Source organism: Colletes latitarsis, chromosome 3, assembly GCF_051014445.1.
Source record: "Colletes latitarsis isolate SP2378_abdomen chromosome 3, iyColLati1, whole genome shotgun sequence".
NCBI lineage: Eukaryota > Metazoa > Arthropoda > Insecta > Hymenoptera > Colletidae > Colletes > Colletes latitarsis.
Genome location: NC_135136.1, coordinates 37762701 through 37778941, shown reverse-complemented (window position 1 = coordinate 37778941; position 16241 = coordinate 37762701). Strand labels below are relative to the sequence as shown.

The following is a 16241-nucleotide window of genomic DNA, read 5'->3' as shown; positions in this document are numbered from 1 at the left end:
CTGGAACGGGTGCGAACTAAACAGGTTCACCAGCCCGAGTATCTTTCTTCGATCATTATACACGCTAATCTTCTGTCATCTCCAAGGATCGCTTAATGGAAATGTCATTTACGCTTCAACCGCTGTAATCGGAACACAAAATTCGAACAACCGTGTCGACCAAAATTATTTATCATTTATATACAATGTACGAAACTCTTGTAACAATTCTCTTAAAACGTTGCTTCGAACGAGTACCAATTTTATTTTAGACTAAAAGAAGTAGAATATATTTTCTATTATTTCTTCAAGAGAAAAACTGTTCCCAAATATATAAACAGTGCGTTATACTGACTTATTCAGCCAAATTGGTTGGAAATCGCGCTATTTATTCGTCAACGAGCATGGAACATTTGGTGGAAAGTAGTTGGAATACTTTCGTGAGCCACTGTACATACTCCTTTTTCCTTAAACAGTGTAACCAGTTCGCGGCGTCAGTGCACTTTACTGTTTCGCACGTTTTGCACCGTGAAATGGCCACGGGTATCTTTGTCGTCGCATCTCACGCTGTGAAACCCTGGCTGCGATCTCATCAACCGCATAATAGGCAGACGTCCGACAAGCTCGACGTGCTCATATTTGACTCTCGGGCCACGACTGCGACGTGCAAAGGCAATTCTGTTCCCCGTGCATTATACCGAAGGTTTTAGAATCCTGTGGACTTAACTGATCAGCAGCATTCGCCAACAGAAATAACAAATTCTTTACAAACACAGCTCTGCACCGTAATCGTTTCTAATTTAAAGAAGAATCTCCATTATCGTGCCCAATGGGAAACATTTTGCCTCGAATGCAAACGCTAATTTGGATTCTGACCCTGTCGACGACACTTCGCGTTTTAAAACAAAGAAAATTCAGGGACCTACTAAAATACTAAGTCTTTACCACGAGTTACGTGCAGCGTAGTGATTTCAGTACTCTTATCTTCGTATCTCGTACAATGAATGCCTGTTGCGGATTTATAGACAACACAATGGCAAAATGTCGAAGAACATTTAACGCGGCGACATTTAGAATGTAAGTTACAAATTGTCCCTTCTCTTCATCTGATTAATCGACAAAATCGCTTTAAAGTTCAACACCTCGTGTATTACCCATTCCAATACTCATGACGGAAAATAAGCATTGATATTACAGATCTCAGACGCTAAACGTTTTAGAACTATTCAAAATAAATAATTCGATAAAATAAATAATAACCGTCAGATATTGAGTTCTGTTTCATAAATAGGTAGAGTTAGTTCACGAATTTTTATTTTATTGTTTTCGTGTGCAGAAATAAGTATCTAACCGATTCCAACGTGCTATCATCGTGCATATTCAATCAATTTTCCCATAGCATTGGAATTCCTTCTCACCGAGGGAACTACGAGAACCATGATCTACAAGTTGCAACATTCCGGGTCTATAACAAGAATAAAATGGCGTACATTATGTAACATAATGAACCGTCACTTCCTAGAATGCGTTGAACCACAGAAAGTGTAGAATCATTTTCTGAGGCACTTTAACGGTCTTTCTTGTCGACGAAAATGAGTTTAGCGTGGCGGAGAAGTGCCTGTTAAATATTCGTACTGCGCCAGCAGGTGCGATCGGACGTTATTCGCAAAGGAAACGAGGTATACTTGTAATTAACCGTCCATAAACTCGACGAAAGTACTCTACGTTTCTATTTCTACATATTTCGTACAGAAATTGACCGTAGATCAACTGTTTAATTCGTACCGATTTATATCCTTCGTTCAAACATTCTTTATCGACCATTTATTCGCAACATCCGGTGACAAATCGTCAGCCACTAACGGCGCCCGTAATTGGCAATCAACGTGTTAAAATTATATAACTGCTCTTCGTTTGTCCAACGAGTCTATTACAATTTTAATTCGCTTTAATGTAGCTTGTGGCGGCAAGGAATCACGATTCAATGCTAGATTGATCTTTCTCGCAATGTGCCGCTGGTCTCGCGATAAATTAATACCCTAAGAACTCGTCGAAGGAGGATGCTGCATAGTGGAGCGTTAAATGAGCGTGATTTACGCATGATATAACAAGACTGAACGTATCTTAATATATTGGTAATTTAATAGATGTATTGCCAGAAAAGGACAAATTAAAATTAGGTGGGTATTAAGTATATCTTCTTCCCTTTTTGATAATTGTTTATACAGACTGTTCGGCCACCCCTGGGAAAAATTTTAATGTGATATTCTAAAGACCAAAATAAGGCCAAAATTATTAATGAAATTTGTCCACCTACACGAATTTTTTTCTCGAAAGTGCTTAGGATTTCGGGGGTATGTCTAACGACCAAAAACGATTGTAATTGACCCCCGCAACTGAAAATAATTTTTTTAGAACGATTTGAAATTTTTTTTTCGTCAAAAAATTTTCCGGTCGGTATGGAACTTTAAACGTTAATAACTTTTTAACGAAGCCTCGTTAGGAAGATTTTCGTCTTAATTTGGACTCTGGAATCTCCCATTAAAATGTTTGGATGGGTTGTTCGTTGAAGGAGGAAAGTTTCATTGGAATCGAGACACATTCGAAGCCTTAGGGTCATTGCACGTGAAGATCGAAGAACCATCCCGTCGCCAGAGGAGAATGGATAGCGCGATGCATAAAAGAGGTTTCCAGTTCTTGCGCCGCCGCGTAAGAACTCGCAAATCTCGATGCAGGCTAATGGCCGTCGATTATCCTCACCGGTTCGACGATATTCCGGGACACGCCGGCGGAAGTTTAATTATTTATATCTCGGCACGGACGCGCGTGAAATCGTAGACCCTGCGATCGACAACGCACGAAACGTGTCGGTGTTCTCGTTATGAATTTCAAGATCCAGCGTCCGGTGTACCTGGTGGCAGGGTGAAAAAAGGAGTGGTCGCGAGCTCACGACGTCGAGCAGCGTGCTCTTTTTATTTCGAACGCGCGCTGTGCATCCCCGATCGAGACACCGGCTTCTCCTTAACTCGCACAGTGGGGTATTTGACTCGAAAAGGCGATTTCGAAAATTAAACTCTACGATTTTTATCGATTGCACTCGAACGCGCACACATCGTAAATCTAGCAAAATGAAATATTTCACGGAGGGGTAAAATTGAAAAACGATTGTTGATATTTCTTACAGTATACTCGAGAAAAGATTGTGACTTTTTATGTGAAATTTGCTGCAACAAAATCACATTTTATTATCGCTATACCGGTTTCAAATACGAGTACGCGATACTGTATCAACGATTACCCGACAGCTCGCGAGATGTAAAGGCCAGTTGTTAATTAACGCCGTTTTCTCTTGACTCTTTTCTCACTCGGGTGGTACAGGTGTCCACCATTCACGAGATACGGTTAACTTTTAACACACGCACTGTCTTTCAGAGTTTGAGAACCTTTACTCGTCGAACGAATGAATTTTGAAATAAAAGTGGCATTAGCAAATAACGCAACACTCTGTTTCCAATAGCTGTTTTGTAAATACGAGTAAACACACAGGTTTTTCGAAATTATTATGCAGATCCAAGAGATTCTATTATACTATTCGTTTTCAATACAACGAGCGGTAATATGATTTATCTTTGTTCGGGTATTTTTAGCGTTCTTTCAGAAAGAGAGGCTGGAAAGCAACGAATGGCAGACGTTGAAAAAGTGGCTCAATATTCATGCACAGATGATAAATGAGAGGTTCGAACGTCAAAGGCAACTTGTACGACCAGTCATGCGAAAGACGATTATGTGTATACGTCACCGTGAATGTGGATGTTTCAATGATTGTCTACTGTCGCTAGATAAACCTCAGTGTATGTTCATTGAAATGTTTGTAATTCCTTTGCATGCTCTAACGATTCTATGTACAATTTGCGACAAAGTGTTATGATTTGTATACAATTCTTATTTTAGAAGTTTAAGTGCTCCACCGTGTATCGATAATATCAAACTAATTACGATAGATAACGAATTAATCTTACAAACGAGTACAGAGAATACAATGGATTCGATTTACACCAACCGGCTTGACAAACTCGTCGTGACGTTACATTATCTCAATAATTTGCTTCGCGTGCGCGGTGCAACTCGCGTCATTAAATCTAATTATCACGAGGGAACGATCGTCTCAGTTACGTCTCATATGTAAGCAAGTTACCGTCGTCTCATATGTAAACGGATAGATAATACTGTCTAATACGATCTCACAGTCGGAGCAATCAGTGGACTGGTTAATAAACCTAGTGTGACACGTTTGGAAAATCGATTAACACCTACGAAGATCGAACGAAACGTGATGTGACGTCCAAACGTCCAAAGAGACGTCTCTTTAATTTTTGACAAATATTCTTGTGTAATTAATAGTCTTCAAGATTAAAATCGTATGATGTCAAGTACCGAATCCTATGAGACAAGTCTTTATTGCAAACGGAATAAGATCCACGAGATATCAAACTTAGCGTTGTCATGCTGTAGCAACATTTCCTTACGAAGCTTCTAGACTGTTCTTAATCGCTGTTTCATGATGAAGAGGTGAAAAGGACTGTCGAGATCTGATTGGAGGAACAAAGTGTGAAGTTGCCCCGTGGAGGACTCGAGAAACTCGACCATCGTTAGCAGAAACGTGTGATCAATGATGATACAAACGTAACAAATCAACTCGTCACAAGGACTTCTGTCAATTTTGTTTAAGTTCGTTTCTTGCATTCGATCAATATGAAATAATAGGTCTGTTAAGTATTTTCCTGTACAAGATTACTGTAGTACTAGTTTTTCAACAATTTTTATATTTTAAAATTCACTTCAAATTTTATTAATGGCTTTTGACAGTATAATATCGAATCGAAAGCCAATCGTTTCCTAAAATTCTGCCACGGTCGAGCGAACGTTCCCAGGAATCGTCGACTGGATAATATGCATTGCCTATTAAAATCACGAAGGTTTTCCTAAGGGTGCCCCTGGGAAGAAGAATAAGCCACTTCCACATGGTTGTCAAAGAAACTAATGCGCGATAACGCCAACAATACGGAGATATAAGGGTACAATTAACGTGCTGTTCCGTGTCTAATCTTCAATTACGATTGCACGTAGTGTCTCGTTTTTATCCGTACATTTGCCGGTGCAAGGCTGTTATCCGGTGTTGCATCGAACCTCTTCGCAGATGCACAATAGACGACCGACGGTGCACGAAGATCGTTGCAACGATGCTCCACATAAAGAGTGATCGATCTCTCGATGCCGTTCGCTCTTGGGAAACCCCCCTAACAAGCCGGTGCAATTTACAATAGCCGCGATTTTCAACAGCGCTTTTACGAGATACAATACTTTAGAATAGCCCCTACCAAACTGTCTTCCGTGCAAAATCGAATTTAATTATTAACTTACATTAAGAAATTTTAATTCAATTTAAAACCACGTATTTTTTTAAGAGCTGACAAACTACCAAGAATACCACACTTTGGGAAACACTGTCTCAGAGGAATAATACATCGTAACACGAAGTTATTAAGAAGACAATAGAAATTGTATGAAACTTATAATTGGACAGTCTAGAATAGAAAGTGTTCTTTAATCTACGATCTAAGTTCACATCTTTCAGCGTACAGAACTCGAGAATTTATTATCGACGATTCGTTCGTCGTACGTGTGTGGTTTTATGTGGATGTGTGTACTCGTTACGATTAATTGCGACAAATTTTGATACATAGGAATAAAATTATTTATGATCTTTTATCTAAACTAGATCATTTAGATACCATGCCTATTATCAGCCTCTAATTCTTTTAAAATTCTTTATAGACTTGCAATGGTTAGTATATTATTATTAATATAACTGTAATAATTTCAAGAGTAATACAGTTACTCAAATATTAATCATTTCGTAACTAATAGAACGTAGAAAAATATATTGATCGAATTTGGATCGAGCAAAGTATTTAAATCGAAAGCGAGCGTTAATATTTTTGAAAGAATGACTAAGGCGAGCAAGTTAAGGCAAAAGTCGATGCCCGGACGACCCATTTTAACGAGGCCTTTGCACTTTCTCCTAATTAAAACATTCGTATCCTTCGCGCTGCTCAATCGAACGAAAACTGAAAGCGTGACAGCTTTATAGCAGATTTGCTGTAACCCTATTCGCTATGTACACCGTACGAATGGTTTATCACGCGGAATTATCCACGGAGGAATTCGAAATTGCATTATCTTTCGTTACGACTACCAAGCCTTCTTGGGCATAATAAATCTTAATGTCGTCCGCGTATTAAAGAACTCCATAATTTCATATTTTCGACTTTATACTGCCATCAGGCAACGACTTTTTCATCCGAGGGGGGGTCGAACGGAATGTTTTTAGAGAACATTAGAGTCTCGTTTGTCACACGACTAATATGACATAAATTAGCTTTTAAACGGAAAGATGTATTTTAAATACCCGCAAACGAGGAAGAATTACACGAATGTTCGCGGTTAATTTGTCACGATAATAAAAGTACTCTTTGACCAGCATTTATTTTTCGTCTCTGCGCGCTCTGCACGTTATAATATACTAATCTTTGAACTAAAGATTTCAAGTTTTCGATAATTCAAATAATAAAGTATCTATAATATCTCCTCTAACCCTAGGGTATGGAAAAGAAACAATGATCGCGTAATTTATACCCGATAAAAATGCCATAATAAAGGAAACCGGATTACCATTTACGATATCCTCTTCATAGTCATTTTAACGCATTCTATTCAACTAGCTTCTTTACACCCCCATTACGCAGCCATTCCAAGCGACTCGTATCGAAACGATTAGCCTCATACCATTTTCGAATCGTTCAAAGTGCGCAGTTAAATTTCTCCGCGTGTCGATGGGACTTACCAGTTTCCTTAGCATAGATATAATTCCACAAAAACACACAAATTTCAAATTCAGAAGGAATCGTCGAACTAGGAATTAAATACCCCCAATGGAACACGAAAATAATTTAAAAAAAAGGTTCGTCGAGACATTAGGATGGAAGATAAACTATCCATGACCATTTCCAGAGAGATCCAGAATAAAATGGTGTAACGCGGCGCAGTCGACTAGCTTCTTTACGCCCCCATTATGCAGCAATTTCCAGCTGCTCTAATCGAAACGATCAGCCTCTTGCCATCTTCGAATCGCGCTGTTAAATTCCTCCGCGTGTCAATGGGATTTATCAGTTTCCTTAGCACAGATATAATTCCACAAAAACACACAAATTTCAAATTCAGAAGGAATCGTCGAACTAGGAACTAAATACCCCCAATGGAACACGAAAATAATTTAAAAAAAAGGTTCGTCGAGACATTAGGATGGAAGATAAACTATCCATGACCATTTCCAGAGAGATCCAGAATAAAATGGTGTAACGCGGCGCAGTCGACTAGCTTCTTTACGCCCCCTTTATGCAGCAATTTCCAGCTGCTCTAATCGAAACGATTAGCCTCTTGCCATTTTCGAATCGCGCTGTTAAATTCCGACGCGTGTCAATAGGACTTATCAGTTTCTCTAGACGCTGGAAGCTGGAATTGCCGCGATACCCTCGTAGCTGCGTGCATGCAACGATGCAACGGATCCGAGCGAGTGCATCGGATCGCGATACAGTGTATGCCGCGGTTCAAGGAGTGGGAGAACCACACCAGTCAAACTGGTATCATTGTTCCAGGCGTGCGCTAACGCATACATATGCATACGGCTGCATCGACGCGACGTAAAACTCCGCCAACCGCTGATAGGTCGAGTTTGGATGTTCGTCGGACGCTGTTTATACGAAAATTTTTCTCGGCCCACCCTATAAGTAAAGTGGTTTTCCCCGGGACTGCGCAGACGGAACGATAAAACTGGACGCGATTATACCGGATCCAGAAAAGCTCCAGGAGCTAAAACGGGTGGGAGACTTCTCGAATAAATCGTCCTGTTTCTTTTCGTCGAAATCAAACTGAGCGGAATGCAATGTCGGACATTAACTTAATTAAATAAGCACGCCAAATAACTTGATTCGAATATTCGAGGACACCGTCGGGGAACGATACTTTCTAAACTAACAATTAAACACCGAAAAGTCAAAGTTTACGACGCGCGAAATTGCATCGTAAATCGTCGATTTCGAAACGACGGCGCAACCACAAAACTGTCGAGACCTATTATATCATATACACAAGTGTAAAAGTGAAAGCCATCAAACTCATAACCGGGAACATTTTCACTTCTTCCTGCATAATCTTCGCGTGTTATCAGAACCCTATGAAAATAAAGAACGAACGACGAAACAATATATCAACGGACGAACGATTGGTTAATAACAGCGTATTCGTTATAAATGACTGGCAACGCGGTTGGTAATTAGACCTTAGACCGGCACTTTCCTGATAGATACACGAGGGAGATTAACTAGTTAGAAATACGCGAAATCTCTCGATAACGCCGCTTGTATCCTGATGAACGCTGATGAACACTGGGTTCCCTATGGTTCTCGTAATAAGCTACCGGCCTACCACTACTTATACCAGTTTATTCGTCTTCTCGCTGTCGTATAATTACGGAGAAAGTACCCGAAGATGTTTCCAGTCCGTTTTATTACCGCGAAAGAAGATTTGAACCCTGCTCGTGTTGCACAACTTGCTGTAAAACGATTTTATTGAGTGGCAGAAAGACACGCCACACTGTACTGCAAGAGGAGACCAAGATCCGACCAAAAGACTGAAGACTTACAGGCCAGAAATTAAGAGAAAAACAAATTTAAGATGTCCTTTACGTTGTCGCGTACCACTACCGTGCAAAAGCACAAAGAAAATTCGCAATTCCCGTACAGTTAATCGTTCTACCGAAAAACAGCTGCTTTCGAACGCTAACTTTCGGACGGTTGCGTAATATTTAGCGTCGATTTACATATTTAATAGCAGCGAACATTGTGGCTAGTTGGCGTAATAAATTACGGTTATGCTTGACTTTTACTTTGTGGAGGATTAAACACGGGAGCCCGCGAAATATTGCCAGTCGGCCAAATAAACGAGACATCACGGTAAAAAATATGGGATTGCAGTCACGTCGTTTGCTAAATTAAATCTCACTCGACACGTAAAAACATCGCGAGGCCCGCGTCGTGTTCCTTTTGGCCCGAACATTTGGGCCTTAGAAACCCCGGGGCAGTCGCATTAATCTGCGGAATTTTACCTGTTCCGAGTCCTCTAATACTCGGTTACCTTTTTGCAATGGCGTGGAACATGTCTGTTCGAAGCTATGTGCAAGCTCGAGGATACAAAATTCTAAGAATTTTGCAAGATTGAAGACCCAAACGTTTACACAGACTTTTAAGGAATTTTTATATTACAGTAACGATATTCTTTTCTTTTAAACCCTATATATCGAAGTAGAAGGGGGAACTTTTAACCGCGTATGATAATCGCCTTCCTGTCTAGGATATCCCGAGAGAAACCTTGACAGAAACAGCCCGACAGATGAAATCCGGTTTGAAAGAGGAAGGATCCCGTCCCGACGGACGCCTATGTTCCTCTAAAAAGCTATTTTCAGGCCTCTCATAATTACAGACCTTCCGACATTGGGCCCCCAGACTATAATGCACGCAGAAGAACGTGTGCCAAATTCCTCGTGGCTGAATCGTTCGAAAAACGCGCGAGCCGTAAACAGTGCGTATAAATCTTGGTTGAAAAGAAAGAGGAATCGAAGGAGGCTCTCGAAATGTTCGAGCATGGATCCACCATCCGCCTCGTGTCGAAATTTATCGGATTTGTACAGCCCCGCGTCCCCTTTCAGATTCGACTCTGATACGGCGATATTTAGAAGACTTACGAGCCTAAACGAATGCAAGAAGCTTATGAAACGTATTAGACGACGCTGGTCTGGTCACTAAATAACATCGCGAGCCACATTTTTCAGATCTCCGCCCATCCCTTCGCCTATTATATTATATCATTAGCGGGGGCGATAAATTCTGAGATTATTTCCTGCTTAACCATACGCTCGTTCCTCTTCGATCGTACCATAATTCATACGGATACTTTCTCAAGCATAACTACATCTTTTTTTGTTAATATTTATGGAAATGTTGGGTCGTTGTAACAAACGAAATTAGCGAAGCTCTTGTAAATTTCAAAGAATTCGTAATAATGCCTGTTTCGAAAGTCGAAACAAAATTTATGCACTAGAGAATACGTCTTGCGAACGTGGATAAAAAATTGTTCCTAGTTTCGAACGAACGTGTTTTATAGCTCGATAGTTTGTTACAGAGTAGTAGAATTGCAAAATGCCCCGGGATATTTCCGACGGAACATCGTGCGCGAGAATTTTGCGAACGAATAGCGCACGCAAACTGGCCCTGCAAAGGAAATACTTCAACGGCATTTACAACCGTGAAATTTACGATTCGCCGGCGTTCGCGTTGTGCTTTCATTTGCGCTGCGTTGCTGGTGGTACTTTGGTCTGATATTCGCGATAGATCAGCGAAGCTTTCTAAATCGACGCGCATCTTCTCGCTTCTGACATTTATGACAGAATATTTCACGACGCGTCTTGAGGAATTAGACTCCTAACATCCACGAGCAACGAACGAAACTTTTAATAAATAAACTCTACCACTTTACACCTTTTTAACGACTATTCTCCACTAATGAAAGACACTATTAATACCTGTTATATTTTACAACCGCCAGGCAAGCGAAGTCACGTGATTTCCGGTGAAAAACGTACGTGCTACTTACGATCGAGGCAAGAAAAATTCGAGAACCTCGGTGATCTCGTTAGAGAAATTTCTTCGAAGGCCTGAAATGCTCGATCTGTCCACGGGAAGCTCGCACTTCATCATTCCACGAATCAAAAAACCCGTCTGAGCTTCTCTGGAAGCGCGCATAATGTCTTCGCGTTTCCATAATCCTGGCTGCGCGCGTACAAACGATTCGAAAAGGGCATAGACAGGGACCGCTGTACGTTTCTGCATCGGTCACCAATAAATATCGAACTTTCGTTTGCAGATACCGTGGCTGCGTTCTGTGCAACGTTGCACTTCGCCGGATCGCCTTATGCAGACAAAAGGTCCGCGTATATCCGCCACTATAAGCTGATACTGTACCCTGTGGCAAAAAGCCGAGGCCAAGAACTGTTGGCATAAGGTGAAAGATCCTTTAACCGTTCTTTAACCGTCCGACGATACCAATTCATCTCTCGATGGGAAATATTCGCGTTGACCGCGCGTCCATTATGGTACACGGTCAGGATGAAGATACAGTACGAGGAGACAGGTTCGCCAAGTTTCATTTTACTTCCCGTTTCTCGGCGAGATAGAGTCCTCCGGCTCTGTCTCCTTAAGCTAATTTCAAAGGTCTAATAATAGATCAATTCCCCTTGAAAACGAATTTTGCTTCAAGTGGATAGTTCCAGAGAAAACTATTATCGGCGAAAAAATGCTGGCTAGTAATTAGGCAAACATCCTGTACACAAATTTAAATTCATATTCAATTAGATAAACAATTTATAATACAGTTGTATCGTACACCAGTCCTATAATCAATAGGAATTACTGAAACCTTTTTAGGTATGCAGTGTCAAAGTAAATGTGAAAATAAACATAGAAGACAGCATAAAATATAGTAGTTGGTATAGTCATCGGATAGGGGATGAAATGCCCTTTAAAATGAGCGTTTGTACGAGCCGATAGCTTTATTAGTTCCCGAGATATAGCGATTTTAGTTTCAAGTCGATGCGGTGGTTAGTTTCGGAGATAGGGTTTGTTTACGTTTCGTTGCGCTCGCGCGAATCCATTGATCTCGCGCGCGTGACAATAGTAAACAGCGCGTAGTAAATTCTTGGAAATACTACGCCCGGAACTAGGTCACTCGGTTACGAATCACGTACGAGACAAAGAGGTCCAGCGCGACGCGTCAGACGGAGACAGAGATAGTCAAATTAAGAAAAATGTCCTTTTACATAAATTACGATATCTCCGAAACGGAAAGTCGGATCGTCAAAAACCAAAAGCCATTTTAAAGAGGAAGGTTCACCGCTTCTAACGATTGCTCAATTATTAATAAAACACTGGTAGTTTCGGAACTGCACGCGTCTAAAGTTTTTAGTATTTTTAATACGCGTTAATAGGCTTTCGTAAGGCGGAGAGTCAGACGTAGCGGAATTTTAAAAATTACGATTGTCTTTACACGATGATATCTCGAAAACGGAAAGTCGGATCGACAAAAACCAAAAATCATTTTAAAGGGGAGGCCTTGTCGTCGCTAACAGTGGTTTAATTATTAATAAAACATTAATAGTTTTGGAATTGCACGCGTCTAAAGTTTTAATATTTTTAATACCCGTTAATAGGCTTTCGTAAGACGGAGAGTGGAATTTTAAAAATTACCTCTTCATATAAATTACGATATCTCGAAAACGGAAAGTCGGATCGACAAAAACCAAAAACCATTTTAAAGAGGAAGCTTTACCGCTTCTAACAGCGGCTCAATTATGGATAAAACACTAGTAACTTCGGAACTGCACGCGTCTAAAGTTTTTGTATTTTTAATACGCGAAACTGAAGATCGAATCAAAAGTAAACTTGAGCGTTTCTTCGCGAATATAAATTAATTCATCAATAACCATTCCACGTACATTTGTCGTCCGAAACGATAATCTGGGAACGCATAAAACGGGATATTCTCGTGCCCAACGAAACGTCCAGGAAAATATATTCCCCATCTTATTAATCGAGCACCGCCCGTCCCCTTCCACCGAAGTGTCCGGTAAACTGACATGATTATAAAGTAAAAATCCGAAAAGAAATATACAATTTGTGTCACAGTATGCGGCGAAGCAAGAAGATATTCACGGGAATTTAGTACGAATATTCCCCGGCCACCAGCCGCGTGTATACTGTTTCTAAATACAGGCACCTTGGTACCCCTCGCTGGCAAGATCTAGCCAAACGTGTTCTGCAGCCAGGGGGAAGAAGATTGGCCGTCAGTCACTGCACCAATGGATGCATTGTACCCACGCTCGGGTCTAGCCGGATCTCGATACGTGATAACGAAGATGATCCCGATTGCCTTTTCGACGTTTCGAATGAATCATTGTCTTCCCTCGTTACGATATCAGATATACGGCCAACAACATTCTTTCCTTCCTCTCTAGGGAATTCAGCTTCTTACTACCGGGAACTCAATGGCGATTTTCTGTTCCCTCTCTGCGTAACACGAACTACTACATAAACCACTGACCACTTAATCCTTTCGAGACTAGCGGAACAATATGCATTTAATCTTGGCCAAAACGTTGTTAATCTTTCAACTGTTCCAGCATTGAGAGAACAAATTGCACGACTACCTTCCTAGAGTTATTTTATAAGTTGAATTATCATAGTTGCCTGCTCATATTTTTATAAAACAATTGATGGACCCACGTCTATACGACATTTTCATTTCATTTTTGGAAACACACTTGGGAATGTTTTTACGAAAACTTGTAGGATCTCTCGTATAATAAACTCGTATCCATGTTTAAATCTTCACGCCAAAAACTAATGACACGACACACTATCCCATTAATTTCCGTTATACGCTACACGCCGTTTATCCGTCCTGTACCATCCCATTTGCTGTACGTTTAGTTTCAGTCATTTAATGGCTTTTTTAAATATCGATGCACATCATGTTTGAAACCACAATTTATTTTTACAATGTCTTACTTCGAATGTGAAACAGCTTACAGTCAGATAGGTTTGGACTAGGATTTAAAACAGTCAAACGATAGGTTGGTAAATCCGGATAAAACAAGACCTAGCACCGGAGCAAACCAAGAATAGAACAAGACTTTTTTTGTTGGTATAAAACCTCGTGTTGCTGGACCCGGTGTAAAACTGGTTTCAAACAATGTTATAAGAACTATTTCTTTGAACGGAGTAAGAAGTGACAGGAGGACAGGCCGAAGGAATGATAGATTATTTAACCTTCCAATACTTTAACTTTCAAATTTAAATTTAAATCACGACGATATTACAATTTTCTAATAATTTCCTTTGACTTTGAATCTTCTGATCCGATTATTCGCAAGATTAATTCTTTTATTCGCGTACTTCGGATGCGGACGTCAAATAAAACCGAAAAGTCTAGAACATCCTTTCATTCGTCAACTACGTAAACCCGTAATTACACAGTAATTATCCCTGCATCCTTCGTTAGCCTGTATACTCGTATTGATATATCGCACAACCGACATGCAGAATAACCCACCCAGGCTCGTGAATTATTAGCCAATTTCGAATTGCTCGACGCTTCAGAATTTAATGTCCACACTTTTGGAACCGTTAACTACGGTCGAAGATGCGCGTTTCGTGTCTTAATTTTGGATTAAAGATCCTCGAAAAGTATTAAGCAAGAAAAATATTCGATAGATCAGAAAGTGTACTTCGTAAATATTTAGTTTGATTATTCTAAAAATTGCTGGCAACGTTCTGTAATGATCTGGGCACACCGTAGTAGGTTACGAACTCTTTCTATCGTGCTGGAATCTCTAGGTACAATTTGAAATGCAATTACAATCTCCTCCGGCAAATATTCGATGCTCGTTACGTCTTCGAAATAGGCAACTGATTTGATGCACGCTAAAACTCACCAAGTCATTACCTAGAAGTTACGTGCATGCATTGGTACATCTTTCAACGTCGATTTCCTCGAAAACGATGCGTTATTTCAAAGAATTTTACATCCCTCTTTCAATTCTTCTCAGTAAAAATTACACGATTTTTAGAAAAAGAAAAAATTGTTGGATCGTCCAGAAAACAGTAATCGATCATACTGTGCAATCATACTTGTGCTCCCACAAAGATAATCGACTAAATAGTACAATGGATGATTATGCACGATACAAAGTCGATTGAATTCTGTTAATGAAGCGACCTATTTGGAACAGCAATTTTCAGTAATTGAATATATCTGTTCGTATAAATTGTGCTTTCTCTAATGATGCCGCAATCATATGAATGATATTTCTGCGAACTGTAATTTGTGACGCGGTCATCTCACGCGAGAAATAATAAAACGAGAGAAAGAGAAGGAAGTTGGTGGATATAACTCACATTGTCTGCAGCGTTGACGTCGATTTCTCGAAGAAGCAAAGCCTCGCATACGTCCACATGGCCGCCTGCAGCTGCCAGTTGAAGAGGACTTCTGCCATTCTGTGAAATAATATACGTTATTAGTGTCTGCTCCCACACATACGCTTCAATTATATTCGAGCTGCGCCTGGTATCAATATTAAATACTAACAAAGTATTTCAAACAAAGTTTCCAAAACTGTACTCTGAATTGGCTCTTCTTGATTCATCGTAGGGATCAATTAGCGACGCAATTAATAGGTACCCGCATTTCAGTTTGTAACACACGCATTCCTCGTGTCGAATTAGCTCGATGAAGCAGGACACAGCCTTAATTAGCCTAACAGGGGTTCAACCAACACGACTCGATATTCGTTCGAGTTTACCACGAACCAATCCTTGAATTCTAATCCGTCCCAGTGTGTCTTTTCATTTTTAATTTGAAAAATAAATGCTTTGCTACTTCGATACGAATAATAAATATTAAACATTCCATCTACGGAGAGTATTTTAGTAATCACGGTTGTAGAATTAAACGAGTAGGAGTAGTATTTTTTCACGACACGTTCGAGACGTAAATAGTATGTAATACAAACTTAACAAATCGCGTTATACATCATTTCGACACGCTCACGACGTACGTATACGCGAATTTCCTGCAGATGTGCGTCGTTGCATCGAGTAATAGAGCAAACGAACGCAGGCGTGTTAATGAAGAAGTATACCTTATCCGCGTTCGTTAGATGCAGGAAGTGTAATATATCAATTGATAAATAGTTGTACAGATAAATCAACTGGAAAAGACTTATAGATAACATAAATTTCGTTTCAACCAACATAACAATTCCACGGGGCCGACGTACGTCTGCTTCGAGCAGAAATGCTTAACCAACTTTCAACAGGCGTAAATAGATATTCCTTTAAACATATTACACCTAACTTCCAGAGTTTCCTCCGAGGCAAACAAAATTGGAAAACCACTGCTTCAGCCTTCTCATATTTCATCGCCACGTTATTTCTTAAGGAAGCTGATTAGATAATTTCAGATTAAAAGATCAATTTTTCTTGAAATAGTTTTAACCTTCGACTTTTCAAACTAACTTTAAAGCTTACAATCTC

At 40.0% G+C, this 16241-nt stretch overlaps 1 protein-coding gene across 2 annotated transcripts in view; it reads right to left on the bottom strand.

The window, feature by feature from the left end:
* Dgo (ankyrin repeat domain containing protein 6 diego) overlaps positions 1 to 16241 on the bottom strand; it is a 143535-nt gene that overhangs the window by 84980 nt on the left and 42314 nt on the right. For both annotated transcript variants that reach the window (XM_076762189.1, XM_076762188.1), the window contains exon 3: positions 15105 to 15203. In XM_076762189.1, coding sequence (XP_076618304.1) covers positions 15105 to 15203 — 99 coding nt within the window. The remainder of the gene's footprint in view (positions 1 to 15104; positions 15204 to 16241) is intronic.